The sequence below is a fragment of the Taurulus bubalis genome, assembly GCF_910589615.1.
Source record: "Taurulus bubalis genome assembly, chromosome: 14".
NCBI classification, from domain to species: Eukaryota; Metazoa; Chordata; class Actinopteri; order Perciformes; family Cottidae; genus Taurulus; species Taurulus bubalis.
In genome coordinates this window covers 17,863,848-17,879,808 of record NC_136602.1, presented here as the reverse complement: position 1 = coordinate 17,879,808, position 15,961 = coordinate 17,863,848, and the positions used below count along the sequence as shown (strand labels likewise).

Genomic DNA, 15,961 nt, shown 5'->3' with positions numbered 1-15,961 from the left:
TACACTGTTAGAAAGTAGAACGATGTCTTACATTTCATTAAATAAATTAAACCCAAAGTGATATATTTCATAATAAGTAGCTAGTTAAATAAAACAATAGAGGTATACAATGTACAATTCTTTAAATGTTTAATGAAAACACAGGTATGCAATCGCTTTTGAAACATGTCTAAAAAAATCTTTTGAAAAATATATACATAAAAGTTTACCTAAATTTTCCACAGAATTCCTAAATGTAAAGAAAAATGTAGGGACGGCAACTACAAACCGCATAAACAGCTATGACCTTCTGGAGATGGACAAAGGATTCCAATTGGGATGATGAATACATATTCCTCCACGTATGATCACCTAATTGCCAACACAGTGTGATCAGCCCACTGTAAGACGTAACTGCTTTTTCACTGCGAACAACTGAGCATATTCCTTTTTATTGTGTTCATTCGTGGTCTGCTGCTGTATCCCCAGGACAGTTGGAGCACAAGTCATCTTCATCTATCAATAAAATATAACAAAATGTATCAGCAAAGTCAATAAAAACAACAAGAAAAAAAACAGGCATGTTGTCGTCACTCTTACCATTATAGGTGGTTCCACACCATATACAGTAAAAATGGACTCCTCTCAGATAGGACGTCATAATTTGTAGTTTGTCAAAGGACTGTAACAGAGAGGGACAAATCAAATGCATTCATCTAACTCTGGATTTATCAACAACATTAATTTATTGCACCATTTATTTGACAACAAAGTTGAGATGGGATCATAAATTAGACTAACGGTTAATTCCACGATCTCCTCTGCCTCCTTCTCCTTTTCTTTCTTCTCCTCCTCCTCCTCATCCTCCCCCTCATCCTCCTCCTTAAGATCATCTTCCTCATCATCAGTCTCTTCTTTAGGCCAGTACCATTCTTCCCTGGGGACAGTGATGCCCTGAAAAGACAATTCAACGACATGGTAATTTTTCTGTTACATTTGTATATATTCTCAGCAAAAAGAGGCTTCAATAAAAGCATTATCACTGTGATGATGATACTTTATTATGGCCATAATTCCTCCAACCTTCTGACTGTCAAGCTGCTCACAGGCCCGCTGACTCCTTCTGAAATCTCCTTCAATCTTCCGCTCCTCTCTCTCTGTCCTTACTCGTGACCTGGAATGAACAAGCATGACATCACAGACTATAACACATTTGTATTATAGGAGGGGAAGAATGTTTGGAAGCCCGAGGCATCTTATAGACAGCTGAAACCTTCACCTGAAATCTTCCAGAGACTTAGTCTCATTCTGTTGTCTTGCCCGCACTTTCTGACGATAATGTTCAAGTTCCTGCTCGGCTTTTCTTTTCTTCACCCCTTCCATTCCAATGCCACCTCTGTCTGATTTAGCATACCAAAGAAAGTACATTAACACTGTAAGCCACCAGCTGGATTGCACAGGTTGTTACCAAATACCAAAATAATACTCCAAGAATTACCACAATGTCAAAATAAAAACGAATTGCTTACCAGTTTTGATATTTAGAGGAATTGTATCAACTCGTCCTGCCCCTGAAGAGGAAACAGAGATGAACATGAAACAAATGCAAAACAGAATGAAAATAAGATAATTCTGTAAAAAAAATATAATACTTGCCCGCCTTCCCGAGGCCTTGACCAGCTTTGTAACCCATTTTTTGCAGAAGTGCGAATCCCTTGTTGGCATTACACATGGACTTTTCTAAAGCTGCCTCTCTACTTTCCTTCTCCTGCTCCTTATACGTCTTCTGACGGTTCTTGACGTTCGTCTCCATTTGCTGCGTCTCCTTCTTGATCGCCTCTTTTACCCGCCTCACCATGCTCACACCCGGCTTCACATCTGGTCTGACAGACAGAGGAGCACAGAGAAACGTATTGTGACAATAAAACGATACAGCTATCATGGGAGCACGACTTTAAACCCACACTGACTGACAACACAGGACGATACAATACATCAGTTCTCAACCTCAGGTTTTAATATATTATGAATAAATGACACACAAAACGCTTACATTTTACTAAGAAATGCATCTGACATATAGTCCTCTTCCTCATCAGACATTGTGACCGCGGAAAGTACTACTGAGTTGAATAAATACTCTGGTTGTCTGCTTTAGTATTTGCTTCGCGGATGTTTGGTTCGTCAAATATTCCGTGTAGCTACAAGGTATCACGTATACAGTTCTGACACTCTTGACAAATAATTCAAAAGAAGGTATTTATTTTCAATAAACGTAGACAACTGAGAGAAATGGGATACACATAACGTGAAACCATTTTCTTGTTAATAACGTTTTAGCAATATATTCTGCACATACAGTTTCTGGTTTCAAGTCGGACACACTTTAACGCGACACCGCCGACACTCCTCGTCATCGCCGTCATTCATCCTGCGCATCCTGGTTATCGAAAACAGGTAGGATGAACAATTCGCCTCCACACATCTCACACTGAAAGCTACTTTTGAACAGCTAAATGTTTTAAAAAGACGTCGATAGATAGCTAACACTCGGTTTGGACGAGTGTGTTAGCCGGAGTTCCGCTTGTCCCTCGTAGGAACTAACGGCAGCTAGCTCAGGTTGCTAACGAGCTAGTCTATCAACAGCTGGAGGCAGGCAGCTGTTGATACACCAGCACAGTGCTACCGCCGCCCAGCTCTGACAGTTTAGTTTGCTGCACTTAATACGACACATACGCACCTGTTTGTAAACGTCTAAAGCAGTGGAAAGCTGCTATGACTTTGTAATTACTTAACTAATATCCAACTGTTTTAATGCTGTCTAGGTGACTGGATGAAAGGGAGGATATTGGAGAAGCGACAGATCTACTGACAAGGTCCTAAGATAACTTTGCAGAGGCGAGGGTGTGCAGCGCTGTGTTGAAGGTCCTCGCCATGGAGCTGGCTCACAGTCTGCTGCTCAATGAAGAAGCCTTGGCCCAGATAACTGAAGCAAAGAGGCCTGTCTTCATCTTCGAATGGCTCCGCTTCCTGGATAAAGTGCTGGTGGCGGCAAATAGGGTGACTCTTCAGATCAGATTTTGGGCATTGTTTTTCTGGGTTTGGTTTGCATCAGTTTTGTGACCTTCTCGAGTGTTTGCATTGCAGGTTGATGTGAAGGAGAAACAGAAGAAGCTGGTGGAACAGCTGTCTGGACTGATCAGCAGTGCCCCTGGACCGCCAACAAGAAAACTGCTGGCCAAAAACCTTGCGACCCTCTACAGCATCGGGGACACCTTCACTGTTTTCCAGACTTTGGATAAATGCAATGAGATCATCAAAAGCAAGGATGACACGCCTGCGTACTTGCCAACAAAACTGTAAGATCCCATTTAATCGCAGCACTGTGTATTGTCATCGGCCACTTGTTTTGAATACAGTCCGATACTCTGCTTGATAATATACACATTTGCATTAATATACAAGATGTTCACTGCTCTCAGTGTTTTAGGCAGAAACTGTGGCTCACCTTCAAGGGTATTAGCAGTTAAGCCCTATGTTAATCTGCAGAATGACATTTCATATTTAAAAGGGGGGGGGGGATTAAGTTACATGAGCAGATATTATGATGCGTCTCTTGGAATGGAATCACAGTGGTGTTAGCTCCATCAGTGTTGTCCTGCAGTGTTTTACTATAGATACTACTATGTTTGAGGTTACATCTAACTCATGGCACAGTCTGAATATTATCAAGAGGAGGTTTGCATTTTGAATGTGAAGATATCTGAAATGAAAAGAAACGCACAGTTATGGCAGATCAATTTCATGAGATAACTTATTTATTTATTTGTGTTGCGCTGCATTGTTTATCAGTTTAAAGTAAACCGTAATGTGTTCTTTCATTTTAATGCATTCACTAACTTTTCTTCCAGTGCTGCTGTGGCATGTGTTGGAGCTTTTTATGAGAAGATGGGCCGGATGCTGGGAAGCTCCTTTCCAGACACCATTAACAATCTTTTGAAGGCATTAAAGAGTGCTGAGGTAGGACTTTTAAGAGTATAATATTGGTAACTGGAATGAAATCTTCCATTTTAATTATAGCAAGAATGTATTAGGTTAACGTGTATACTGGAATATAGCAACACAAATGGATAACTAAATAGATTTACATTTCTTTGACTCTTCCTGCTTTCCCATACTTTGTTGATGTAGTCCCAAGGCAGGGGAGAGATCCTCCTCAGTCTGCAGAAGGTGCTCTGTGGACTCGGCGGAGCTGCAGCCTCATGTCACAGAGACATCTACAAGAATGCCCGCTCTCTTCTCACAGACAGGTCCATGGCCGTACGCTGTGCTGTAGCAAAGGTTGGTCTCCGAAAACTTTCTAGTTGAGCTGTAAAAGAGTGACAGACTACACTGTATTTTGAGATGTCATTTATGGTGACCAAACTCAAAGGTGTCATGCAAATCTCCACCACGTAGACCACTTCAACTGAATTGCATTGTCAGGTAACCGCTTGGGTCCATGTTAACTTCCTTGCAGCTGATGTCACTCGCATACACTGCAACAGGAAACAAACTGGGACACATTTGCAATGCCTGAAACGTGAAAGACGATTTCCTGTTTAGAATACATTACAAGCTGTATGGCCAGTATATTGCAAAGATATGTATAAAGTTGTTGATATACATCATCAGTCTGTACGTGCATATTGTAGACGTAACTAACAGAACTCCATCTTTATATGTTCTTGTCTGATCAGTGCCTGCTGGAGCTGCAGAATGAGGCGGTATTCATGTGGACCACAGAACTGGAGAACGTGGCCACTTTGTGTTTCAAGGCCTTGGAAGGATCAAACTATGGTGTTCGGGTAGCCGTGGCCAAACTTTTGGGGACAGTCATGGCCACTGCCCTGATGCCCAAACAAGCAGCCGGTAGATTAAAGAGTTAATTTGTGTAGTTCACATTTCTGCTACTTTTGTGTTGAGTAGACTACCTCACCTCTCTAGTTCTTCATGAGCTCAACGCTTCTTTCCTCAGTGATGCGTCAGAACGTGAAGCGGGCCACCTTGGAGGAGGTGCTGGAGCTGATGGCCACAGGCTTTCTGCGCGGTGGCTCCGGCTTCCTGAAGAGCGGAGGGGAGATGTTGAAGGGTGGAGGCTCCGTCAGCAGAGAGGTGCGAGTGGGCGTCACAGAGGTGAGGTGAATCAACAAACGTACGAATCTGAGCCTGCATTATCTGTTTCAACCACTTGACACATGGTCTTTCTTCATATCTCACCAGGCTTATGTTGTGCTTGTGACTACACTCGGTGGTCAATGGCTGGAGCGCAACTTCGCTACATTCCTGTCCCATGTTTTGGACCTAGTGTCTCACCCACGGGCCACGCAGACACATGTTGAGGCTGTGTACTCGCGCCGCTGTGTTTCCTTCATGCTACGCGCCACCCTCGGGGGCTTACTCGGAGAGAAAGCACAAATTGCAGCCGGCAAAGAAATCTGCCAAGCCATCAGCAAACAGATGAGGGCTGTGGGTAAGGAGGATGGGGGGGAAATATCACGGTTCAGAGCATTACAGAGTAAGTACTCATCCATTATTATCACTTTTTTTTTATTCACCCTTCATTCAGTTTCTACAAATCTTGCATGGTTGGCTCTTGTATACAGCGATGTTTTTTCTTTTGTTGTGTGCGGAGATGGCTTTCCCTATTTTTGCTTTTCTTCTTGCTTTCCACCTCTGCTTCTTTCGGATCGCTCTCCTCTTTCTTTACTTTTTATTTTTAACCACAAGCAGCATCATAATGTCTGTAACATTATCCATTGCCAGCTCAGCCTTTGAGTTACTCATGCTTGCATTACTGCTTCGCCTCCATGGCTGTTTGCCATTTTCTTATTGCATTGCAATCCCGAAGGAGCATGACCTAACTCTTTCTGACTGTTGACATCTGGCTTACACCAGCAGAAAAACTGCATGTGCCACTAAATTCACAAACACATTTAGTAGGAACAAGTCATTTCCCCCCACCGCAACCAGACATACAAATTGCACGTTTGTCCATCATTTAAGTTTTATTGATTTCAGTTCCTCCAAACTTCCTTTTTTTTGTTTTTTTCTTCTGCATAACAACACATCAATCATTTTTAAATCACCTTTTATCTCGTTCAAAAGGGATGATTCTTACTCTGATTTGCTTTGCAACCTTTTAAACTGATGTCAAATGATGTCAAACATCCATTCTCTCGTTCATATTGATGTTAAAGCAGAATTTGAAAAGGATGTTGAGTGTCGGTGTCTCTTGAGATGTGGTCCTGTGCTCTTTCCTGTCCCTGCTGCTTGTAGCTTTTCCATCCAGCTGGATCTGTGAGACTTCTTGAAATTAGACTTTGTGGAATATCTATGCTAAAAGTAACTTAAAATAGTTTTTCTGGATACATGATGGCAGTGGGACCCCTAGTATATGTTCCCCAGCTGTCCTAAATTGTAGGGATTAACACAACTGCCACAGTTCAAGAAGCAGCTTTAAATCTCTTCTGAAACTCGTTTATTTTCTTTCCTTTCGTGTGATCTTTCTTGACTGTTGTCTATTTTAGCGCTGTTAATTTAAGTTTTTGATGAATTACCGTTAGACATTCTAACAGGGATGTTTCTGATTTCAGTGTTCAGTTCAGAGTGTTTTTCTCTTTTGTCACATTTATTCTTTAATGGAACTATAATCATTATTTAATGCATTGCTCCTTTTTCGTTTAAAAAACAAAAATCCTTTCGAGCTGTGTGGCGTAGAGCAGCGTGCTCCTCAGTATTTTTAAGGATTTTAGTGCTGCAGTTGAAACATTTTGCAAATTCATAATGTGTGACAGCAAGACATGGACTAATGTGGACAGACATTTATGTTATTACAATGCGTTTCATGTAACATTTCAATTCAGTTTATTTTATATAGCCCAACATCACAAATACAAGTTTGCCTTGGATGGCTTTACAATCTGTACACATGACATCCCTGTCCCGGGACCTCACATCGGATCAGGAAAAACTCCCCCAATAAAGATAGTAAAAACCCTTTCACATGTCAGAATTCTAATAATCAAAAAGTGTCTTGTTTTTTGAAAATTCTCAAACAAAGTTGCAATTAAATGCAGGCCACCTCATCCATCAATGCTGCACACATTATTGATTAGTAACAGGTTAACCGTGTTTTTAAGGATTTTAGATCTTAATCAACTTGAATAGTTCTGCCTTTTTATACTGACAAAACCAATCTTGTTTGTTTTTTCCTTTCTCTTCTGCTTGTTTTTTGCAGAAGCAGTTGTAAATGACATCAGTGGAGAGAACAAGGGAGGGGCAGCCGATGTCTCTTCCAGTCAGCATGTCATGGTGTGCGCCCTAAAAGAGCTGGGCAGTCTGGTTCAGAGCTTGAGCGCTACAGCCTCACCACTCATTCAGGAGCCTTCTATAGGTGAGACAGACAAAATATGAAATGGGACATGTGTTTCAGTGCTCTTTAGTGTCTATAAAGTGGGCTAAACTGGGATTATATAGAGGATCATACTCCTCACTGGAGTGAAGATTTGCTTACTAAGCCAACTTGTATACATTCGGCCAGCATCTTCTCTGACTTTGGTTATGTGTTTTAACATTTCACTATCCTTTAAGCAGACTATTAGCTGCTCTCAGCAATGTAAATCGTACATCTATTTATTTTACTGACTGCAAAAATGTTCACTGAGTATGCAATTGTGGAATCTTACTCTTAAAGTAAAATACGTTGGAATCTCCCGCCAGAAGGGAATTCCTTTGTACAGGATTCATCCACAACCTCATAACAAACTCCATGTCCTCTTTGCCAGGACTCCTTGAAACTGTAACTTCAGTGCTGCTTCACCCCAGCATGGCGGCGCGTTTGGCCGCTGCATGGTGCTTGCGCTGTGTTGCCGTGGCGCTGCCCTATCAATTGACCCCACTGCTGGACCGCTGTGCGGAGAGAATCAACAACCTGAAGAGTTCACCTGAGGCCGTGAGTGGCTACAGCTTTGCGACGGCTGCTCTGCTGGGAGGCGTACACCAGTGTCCACTGGGTATCCCCCACTCCAAGGGCAAGGTGTGTAGCCTGGGAAGCTAATCGTATTGTCTCCTTCTCTTGTAGATCATTTCAATCATTTAGGTCTTTCTACTTATTTTAGCCCTGATTGGCCTTCCGTACAGCCCCATTGATTGCCCGATAGAGCTTTAAGGGTTATATCTGTGTTCTCTTCTTGTAGTTGGTGGTGAGTATAGCCGAAGACCTCCTGAGGACAGCTGCTCAGAATAGTCGGCTGTCTCTGCAGCGAACACAGGCTGGATGGCTGCTGCTGGGCGCCCTCATGACTCTGGGTGAGCCTCGCAGACCGCTCTTAGTTCTTGGCCTCGATTGGTCAACAATACCGTCTCCCTCTCTCTTGCTGACCACGTTGCCTCCACATTGTATTCGTGCCCAGGTCCCTCCCTCGTGCGCTATCACCTTCCCAAAATGCTGCTGCTGTGGCGGAACGTGTTTCCTCGCTCCCAGAAGGAGCTGGAGGCAGAAAAGGCCAGAGGAGACGCCTTCACCTGGCAGGTCACCCTGGAGGGCCGAGCTGGAGCACTGTGTGGTAAAGAAACGCTCCGCCCTGCAACATGCTCTGGAATTGGAAACAATTCTGACCAACACGCCTGTTCCTTTTTCTTCTGTAGCCATGCGTAGCTTTGTGGCCCACTGCCCCGAGCTGCTTACAGAAGATGTGATCCGCAGACTGATGACGCCCATTGAATGTGCCATGACCATGATGTCTCAGTGAGTGTGATGATTTTCAGTACGATTGTTGTCGTTGTTGCAGGTTTTTCAGGATACACAAAGCAGGGTTCTTACGGTCATGGAAAACCTGGAAAAGTCATGGAATTTTAAAATGGTTATTTCCAGGCTTGGAAAAGTCCTTGAAAAAAATAAAATCACAAACGTTTTGGAAAAGTCATGTAAATGTGTTATATTCATATGTTCATGACGTTCATTTACGCTGAGTTTGAAATAATTAATATGCTTTTAAAAGAAAGATGCTCAAAATGTAAGCAGGCATACATACAGGCATCTATATAAATGTTTATTTGTTTAATCAAACATTGTCTCTCGTTCATTTGTGTCATTTAAGGTTTACTGTATGCTTTGGAATTCTCATTGTTAGTTTAAATACTACATTTTCTCACGTTTTCATGTATACACCGAGATTTCACAAAATGTTTGGTCATGGAAATTTGGTTTAAAGTCACGGAAATCCATTGGTCAAAATGTATATGTTTATTTAGCTGTTTTCATATTATTTATCTAATGCTTGTTTCAGCGTCCCTGCCATCATTAAGGTCCATGGTGCTCACCTGAAAGCAAGTGCAGCGATGGTGAGGCTGCGGTTGTATGACATTCTGGCTCTATTGCCTCCCAAGACCTATGAAGGTAACACAGTCACTTCTGCATTTCTTTTCTCTCTCACAGATGAGGTTTTTTTATAATACACGTTTTTTTCTTTCTTGTGCAGGCAGCTTCAACGCCCTCCTGAGGGAGCTGGTGGCAGAGTTCACTTTGACTGACAACTCGGCCAACACTACCACCTCCTTGCTGCGCTCTCTGTGTCACTTTGACGACAGTGTGCTCATGGGCTCATGGCTACAGGAGACTGACCACAAATGCATAGAGGATCAGGTGAGTAAAACCATCAATGACATGATGAATCCAGGTACTACTTCATGTTATAAGAATAAAGGGATTCTACTGTGTGATCAACAGCTGCAGCCCAACAGTGCGTCTGGCAGCGGAGCTCTGGAGCACGATCCCTCCTCAATCTACCTGCGTGTTCCTGTAGGAGAGGCCGTCCTAGGGCCTCTCCCTTTGGGTGTGTCCGTCATTGATGCTTCGGTGGCTCTGTTCGGTGTGGTTTTTCCCCATGTCTCCTTCAAACACAGGTGAGGAGTTTAGACATATGGACATGTTTGCAGCTTGTCAACATTTCACATCTTATCTTTTTGTGATGTGTTGTTTCTCTTGTTGGTTTATTATGTATTTATATTCATGTTGACTTGTTGTAAAGCTCTTGTGACCTCCTTGTTTGTAATATATTCTACCCGACTTGTATGATTCAGGCTGCAGATGCTGGACCACTTTGCAGAGTGCATAAAGCAGGCGAAAGGAGTTCGACAGCAGGCAGTCCAACTGAACATCTTCACTGCAGTGCTTAGTGCCCTCAAGGTGAGATAACTTGGCTAATATCTTCCAAAATAGGAATATCATATTTTATTATTCAGGTAATACTTAATTAAATAATGTATCTCCTCCTGACTGAAGGGTCTGGCTGAGAACAAGAGTACTCTGGGCCCTGAGGAGGTGCGTAAGTCGGCCCTGGCCCTGGTAATGGGAGCGTTGGACAATCCCAACCCCATCCTGCGCTGTGCTGCTGGAGAGGCTCTGGGCAGGATGGCTCAGGTGGTTGGAGAGGCTACCTTCATCGCCAGAATGGCACAGACCAGCTTTGATAAGTATGCATTTCATATCTGTATAGTCTGTGTTTTCTTTATTCTAAAGTCTCTCTCTATTCTATTATTCTCCATGTTAAGATCAAGGGAGACTTGGTCAGCAAACTACCGTTATAATCAGTTACGGAGAAAAATTAAATTAAAAATTCTCCATTTAATTCGAAGTCAAGAATGTTTTCAGAAAGATAGAAAATTAAATCTTTCATTGTCCTTCTAATCTGTCTTGATTTGAATCTATCTGACATCTCTATCCTTTGCTTTAATCATGTGATCCATATCTCTTTTCCTCCTCTATTTCCAGACTGAAGTCTGCCCGTGATGTAGTATCAAGGACGGGCCATTCACTGGCTCTCGGCTGTCTGCATCGATATGTTGGAGGGATTGGCTCAGGCCAGCACTTAAAGACCAGTGTCAGCATCCTTTTGGCTCTGGCCCAGGATGGGTCCTCTCACGAGGTCCAGGTACAGTGAATTACGCAGGAGGAATGAATTTTGAGATTCAACCACAGAGGAACTTGTGTTTTTTCTTTTCTTTCTATTGCACTTAATGTTTTAGCAACATTTTAAATGAAAAACAATTCTGTGTGCTTTATACATGACACTATTCAGATATTCCCCATCAAATTATTTTTCTCTCCATCAGACATGGGCTCTGCATTCTCTGGCTCTGATTGTGGATTCTAGTGGCCCCATGTACAGAGGCTATGTGGAGCCTACGCTGTCCCTGGTGCTCACCCTGCTCCTCACGGTGCCACCGTCTCACACAGAGGTGCACCAGTGTTTGGGCCGCTGCCTAGGAGCTCTCATCACCACTGTGGGACCAGAATTACAGGGTAAGAATCACAAACCTCCTTGCATGACTGACTCTCACTTGATAATATAATATACCCTTAACCGGCCAGCAGGTGGCAGTTTAATCATCACAACGGTTTGTGAAGTGGACTTGAAGACTGTGTGTCCTACTGCAAAAAAATGGTGATTTATTTTTGTCTCTCTTTCTAATCTGTGTTGTTGGGTTTGCTAGGAAATGGAGCCACTATCTCCACCATCCGCTCGTCCTGCCTGGTTGGTTGTGCCATAATGCAGGACCACTCCGATTCCCTTGTGCAGGCAGCTGCCATCTCATGTTTGCAGCAGCTGCACATGTTCGCTCCACGCCATGTCAACCTGTCCAGCCTGGTGCCCTGTCTCTGTGTAAGACATCACGAGACATCATGAGTTCCAGACTGTAGTAGTTGTAGTTTGTCGTAATCATAATTTGCTGCTGTACAATTGGGTCCCTGCAGATGCACCTATGCAGCTCTCACCTGTTGCTGCGCCGTGCTGCCGTGGCCTGTCTGAGACAGCTCGCTCAGAGAGAGGCTGCAGAGGTCTGTGAGTATGCCATGAGCCTGGCAAAGAGAGCAGGAGACAACAATACAGTCAGTGAGTACAAATTGTGAACGGAACAAGAGCATTCTGTTTAGTTAATATACCCAAGAGAGACACTTTGACTCTTACTGTGTTGACTCTGTCCCTGGTTTAGATCTGAACATCACTGAAACTGGTCTGGAGGGCGTTCTGTTTGGCATGCTGGATCGGGAGACGGACAGGAAGCTGTGCTCTGATATCCATGATACACTGGGCCACATGCTGTCGTCTCTTGCTGTGGAAAAGCTTTCTCATTGGCTGAAACTCTGCAAGGATGTCCTGGCAGCAACTACAGGTAAAACTTAAAAAAAAAAGTTAGGATTTAAAAATGAAGGCTAGAACGTAAAACAAAGCATCACACAGACAATATCAGTTTAAATAGTTTGTGTCTTTTCTTTTAAATCTGTGTATCGTGAATGTGTCCATATCCTCTTTCAGATGTAGGAGCACCTGTTGTATTCGAGGTGGAAAAGGATGATGATGATGAAGAGGAGGAAGACTCCGAGAAAAAAGACGAGATGGACGATGACACCATGTTCACAGGCCTGGGTGAAGATGACAAGTCCAAGCCCTCTGTGGCGCCGCGCTGGGTGACGCGGGTATTTGCCGCGGACTGTTTGTGTCGCATCATCCTGCTGTGTGAGAATGACAAAGCACACTTTGACCTGGCAGCTGCGCGCTCCGCACAAGCCAAGAACCCCAAAGGTACGTTTCACCTTGCTGCCAGAACAGAGCAGCTCAGAGTTCACCTCAAGGACTTGAGATTGATTTATGCCACCTGTGATCTGTGTCTGTGTTTCAGATTGATTTTCTAAAGTCAGATACCAATAAAACAACTGTTGCTTACGAAGAGCATACGGAACATATTTTCTATGAACCCATAATCCAGCTGTTTGTTTAGTACGGACTGTTGTTTGTTTTTTATATCTTTTTGTGACCTTCAGGCAGTTCAAGTGTCAGCTGCTAAATAAAGCTCATGCATGTGCTATTACGTAAATATGGAACAAAGCTACAGATGAGTAAGCAAAAGTGGGAGGGATTTTTGTTCTTCTCTGTGACAAAGAAGAGCCTGTATTTATATAAGATCCTCTGCAGTAAGGCAGCCTTCTACAGACCATACAGTACTGGTACAGTGGAGTGATTTTGCAGCTCTGGAAGCAGCTAAGACAAATTGTGTGACTGAGATTGAGTGGATGGTTGGTCTGCGTGTTGGTGTGTCTAACTAATCCCTTGAAAGGTGCACTTCAGCTGAAACTCAATTAAATCTCAGCCTCAAGGTCAATATCTTTGAATCAACCTTCAAAAAACTGTTTTGTTGTGTCTGTCTTGAATCTTCAATTAATTCTCAGGAAAAAGCAAACACAGGGACATTGGAGGAGGCAACATGTCCACTATCTTGCTGACGCGCAACCCATCATCAAAGAATAACAAAAGTACATATTAAACAATGCCTGGAAAGGTTGATATTAACATAAATATGTTATACATTATATTTTCTGATTGATTAATTTGGCTGCTCACTGAGGTCACATTCCTTACAATGGTTTTAAATGAGTTTCTATTCCTCACTCGATCCTTGTTGTCCCTCTAGGAGATCAGTTGGTGCTCCATTTGTCTGACCTCATCCGCATGGCCTTCATGGCGGCCACAGACCACAGTAACCAGCTGAGGATGGCTGGCCTGCAGGCCCTGGAAGACATCATTAAAAAGTTTGCATCCGTACCAGAGCCCGAGTTCCCAGGACACGTTATCCTGGAACAATACCAGGCCAATGTGAGTCCGAAACACATCGGATTGCATTATGCTGCAAAAGTCCCAAATTGATTATGACACAGTTAATGTGAAACTAAATTGAAAAAGTTAACATTGTACCAATCATGTATACATTTAGGTCGGAGCTGCCCTCAGACCTGCATTTTCACCTGATACACCGTCGGACATAACGGCGAAGGCCTGCCAGGTAAGAAACCCTGCGTTGTAAACAAACAGGTGGTGGAGGAACCTTTATAACAGCTACTCCACGCCATAGCCCTGTTTGACGGATGCACTGTAGAAATGCAAAGATGCACATAACCAGCTCTGTTTGCACTGTAACGTTCATTCTAATGAGCAGCCGTTACATATATGAATACACTGTATTTTGATGGTGTTTCTACAATGGCAGTTAATTACCACAGCAGTGTCCTGTTTCTGCCTTCAAGCTCCATTTATTTGACTGATGTGAAGAATGAGTGGAAAATAACAAACATGTCGGCAGTATTATTAAAAACCCTTCTCTCTTTGACATTTCTATCCGTATCTCTGGATTAGGGTTTGAGCTCTCAGACCTTTTCTGTTCTTGAACTCAGGGTTTCTCTTTTCTAACTGTAAAGATTAACTTGGAACAACATAGAAAACAAAAAATAGACCCATAATACCTTGGTAACATTACCGAGAAAGAAATGCGACTGTAGTTCAAATAAGCAAAAAAGGTGGCTCGCTAAGTACATTTGCGTTTAACTCATTTGTAGCTCTCCTTCTCCTGCCCTTGGCCGCCTGACACTCTCATAGTTCTCCTTAGAATGATGTAATCTTATAATGTCTGCTCCACTTGTACAGCTCTAACATGTCTGCTCTATTTATTAATAACTGCTCTTTGAGACCCCCAACCCTAATTGGGCTGTATGATGGCTAATCCACCTTGAACACTCTGTTCTGTAATGCAGGTTTTTAATTGATCTCTTTAGTTGTAGGGCTGTGGGTGCTGAAATGGTCAATTTGTTTTATAATGTATTACTTTAGGTGTGCAGTACGTGGATTGGAAGCGGCGTAGTCAGTGACCTCAACGACCTGCGGCGAGTCCACAACCTGCTTGTGTCGTCGCTGGACAAGGTGCAGGCTGGGAAAGGCTCATCCAGTCAGCTGTACAGCGAGAGCGCCACCACGATGGAGAAACTGGCCGTGCTGAAGGCGTGGGCTGAGGTGAGACTAAAGACCTGTCACTTATTTGTTATATAAGAGATGATGAACATAATAAGGCTGACTATACACACTGGCTTTCTTTCTCAGGTGTATGTGGTGGCAATGAAGATCAAGAAAGACGCAGAGTCTAAGCCTGCCAAACCAGTCCGAAATGTAGACGACGACGAGGATGAGGATGATCTGGGCGCCAACGTGCTTCCACCCGACAGCCTCATCACCCTGGTGCAGCCAGAGCTGCCCTCGCTGAGCCGCCTGTGGCTGGCCATGCTGCGAGACTACGCTCTGCTCACTCTGCCTGCTGAGTTTTCCAGTCAGCTGCCCCCTGACGGTACAATACATAACATTTCTATCGAATCTCTTCATAAGCATGGACACCTGTACATTCAAATGTAGACTTGCAGTGTTTCTGGATGTTTAGCCAACATAAAGCCTTTGAGTTCTTTGCTCTTGTTTTGGTCCCATAAATGTTGTGTTTTGCATTGTATCTGATAAAATGTCAACATAAACACCATACTGTCATACTGTTAAATAGCTGTTTGATGGGATAAAATGCTTCAGCACATTGTTGGAGATGTAATGGGACACTTGTTCTTAAATTAGTATTTGTCATTTGTTTACCAAAGAGTAGCATGTAATAGGGCTGTGCGGTATGGGCAAAAATTCGTATCACGGTATTTTGTAAGCTTCTGGCGGTTTCACGGTATATATTTTTTTAAACAAGTAAACACATTGATTCCATTAACAGCACAAGTCAACTAGACAGCAGTGCTGTCAGCGAGCCGCCCATAGCTGCAACAGCAGCAGCCAGCAACATTTACTTTTTACAGTTTAATACTGGGAGCGCAGTGGAGCTACTTACCTGTCAGTGTAACTGGGCTCAGTCATGGTTCACGCTTGTTATGAAATTACAGCGCCGAATTGCATGGTGGGTAGAGTTTGCGCACAAAAAAAACAGGAAGAGACAGACATTCAATTTGGCTGTGTAATTTTGAACCATTAGTGAACCAAGTTACCCTGACAGATAAGTAGCTCCACTGCGCTCCCAGTATTAAACTGTAAAAAATAAATGTTGCCGCCTGCTCCGTAGCGCAACAACAGTT

At 43.1% G+C, this 15,961-nt stretch overlaps 2 protein-coding genes across 2 annotated transcripts in view; one reads left to right on the top strand and one right to left on the bottom strand.

Annotated features, from left to right (window-relative positions):
• Nucleotides 1-147: 147 nt before the first annotated feature.
• Nucleotides 148-2,145, bottom strand: gpatch11 (G patch domain containing 11). The gene is made up of 8 exons (XM_079230085.1): nt 2,033-2,145; nt 1,636-1,862; nt 1,509-1,550; nt 1,259-1,379; nt 1,063-1,153; nt 781-933; nt 580-661; nt 148-495 (listed from the first exon to the last, which is right to left on the bottom strand). Exons 1-8 carry the CDS (start codon nt 2,080-2,082, stop codon nt 440-442), a joined length of 822 nt encoding a protein of 273 aa, XP_079086211.1. The 5' UTR covers nt 2,083-2,145; the 3' UTR covers nt 148-439.
• A 768-nt stretch (nt 2,146-2,913) lies between these two features.
• The window catches only part of heatr5b (HEAT repeat containing 5B), a gene marked incomplete at its 5' end in the record, with an annotated part of 19,083 nt that continues 6,035 nt past the window's right edge, over nt 2,914-15,961 (top strand). Inside the window, 27 exons of the mRNA XM_079229911.1 lie at nt 2,914-3,039; nt 3,127-3,338; nt 3,891-3,999; nt 4,171-4,320; nt 4,719-4,890; nt 4,997-5,154; nt 5,242-5,491; nt 7,259-7,414; nt 7,806-8,056; nt 8,217-8,328; nt 8,433-8,585; nt 8,668-8,767; nt 9,309-9,418; nt 9,501-9,664; nt 9,749-9,924; nt 10,102-10,207; nt 10,304-10,494; nt 10,793-10,952; nt 11,134-11,323; nt 11,515-11,684; nt 11,777-11,919; nt 11,975-12,195; nt 12,339-12,605; nt 13,492-13,673; nt 13,792-13,860; nt 14,682-14,861; nt 14,949-15,189. Of these exons, the coding sequence (XP_079086037.1) occupies nt 2,914-3,039; nt 3,127-3,338; nt 3,891-3,999; nt 4,171-4,320; nt 4,719-4,890; nt 4,997-5,154; nt 5,242-5,491; nt 7,259-7,414; nt 7,806-8,056; nt 8,217-8,328; nt 8,433-8,585; nt 8,668-8,767; nt 9,309-9,418; nt 9,501-9,664; nt 9,749-9,924; nt 10,102-10,207; nt 10,304-10,494; nt 10,793-10,952; nt 11,134-11,323; nt 11,515-11,684; nt 11,777-11,919; nt 11,975-12,195; nt 12,339-12,605; nt 13,492-13,673; nt 13,792-13,860; nt 14,682-14,861; nt 14,949-15,189 (4,519 nt within the window). The remainder of the gene's footprint in view (nt 3,040-3,126; nt 3,339-3,890; nt 4,000-4,170; nt 4,321-4,718; nt 4,891-4,996; nt 5,155-5,241; nt 5,492-7,258; nt 7,415-7,805; nt 8,057-8,216; nt 8,329-8,432; nt 8,586-8,667; nt 8,768-9,308; nt 9,419-9,500; nt 9,665-9,748; nt 9,925-10,101; nt 10,208-10,303; nt 10,495-10,792; nt 10,953-11,133; nt 11,324-11,514; nt 11,685-11,776; nt 11,920-11,974; nt 12,196-12,338; nt 12,606-13,491; nt 13,674-13,791; nt 13,861-14,681; nt 14,862-14,948; nt 15,190-15,961) is intronic.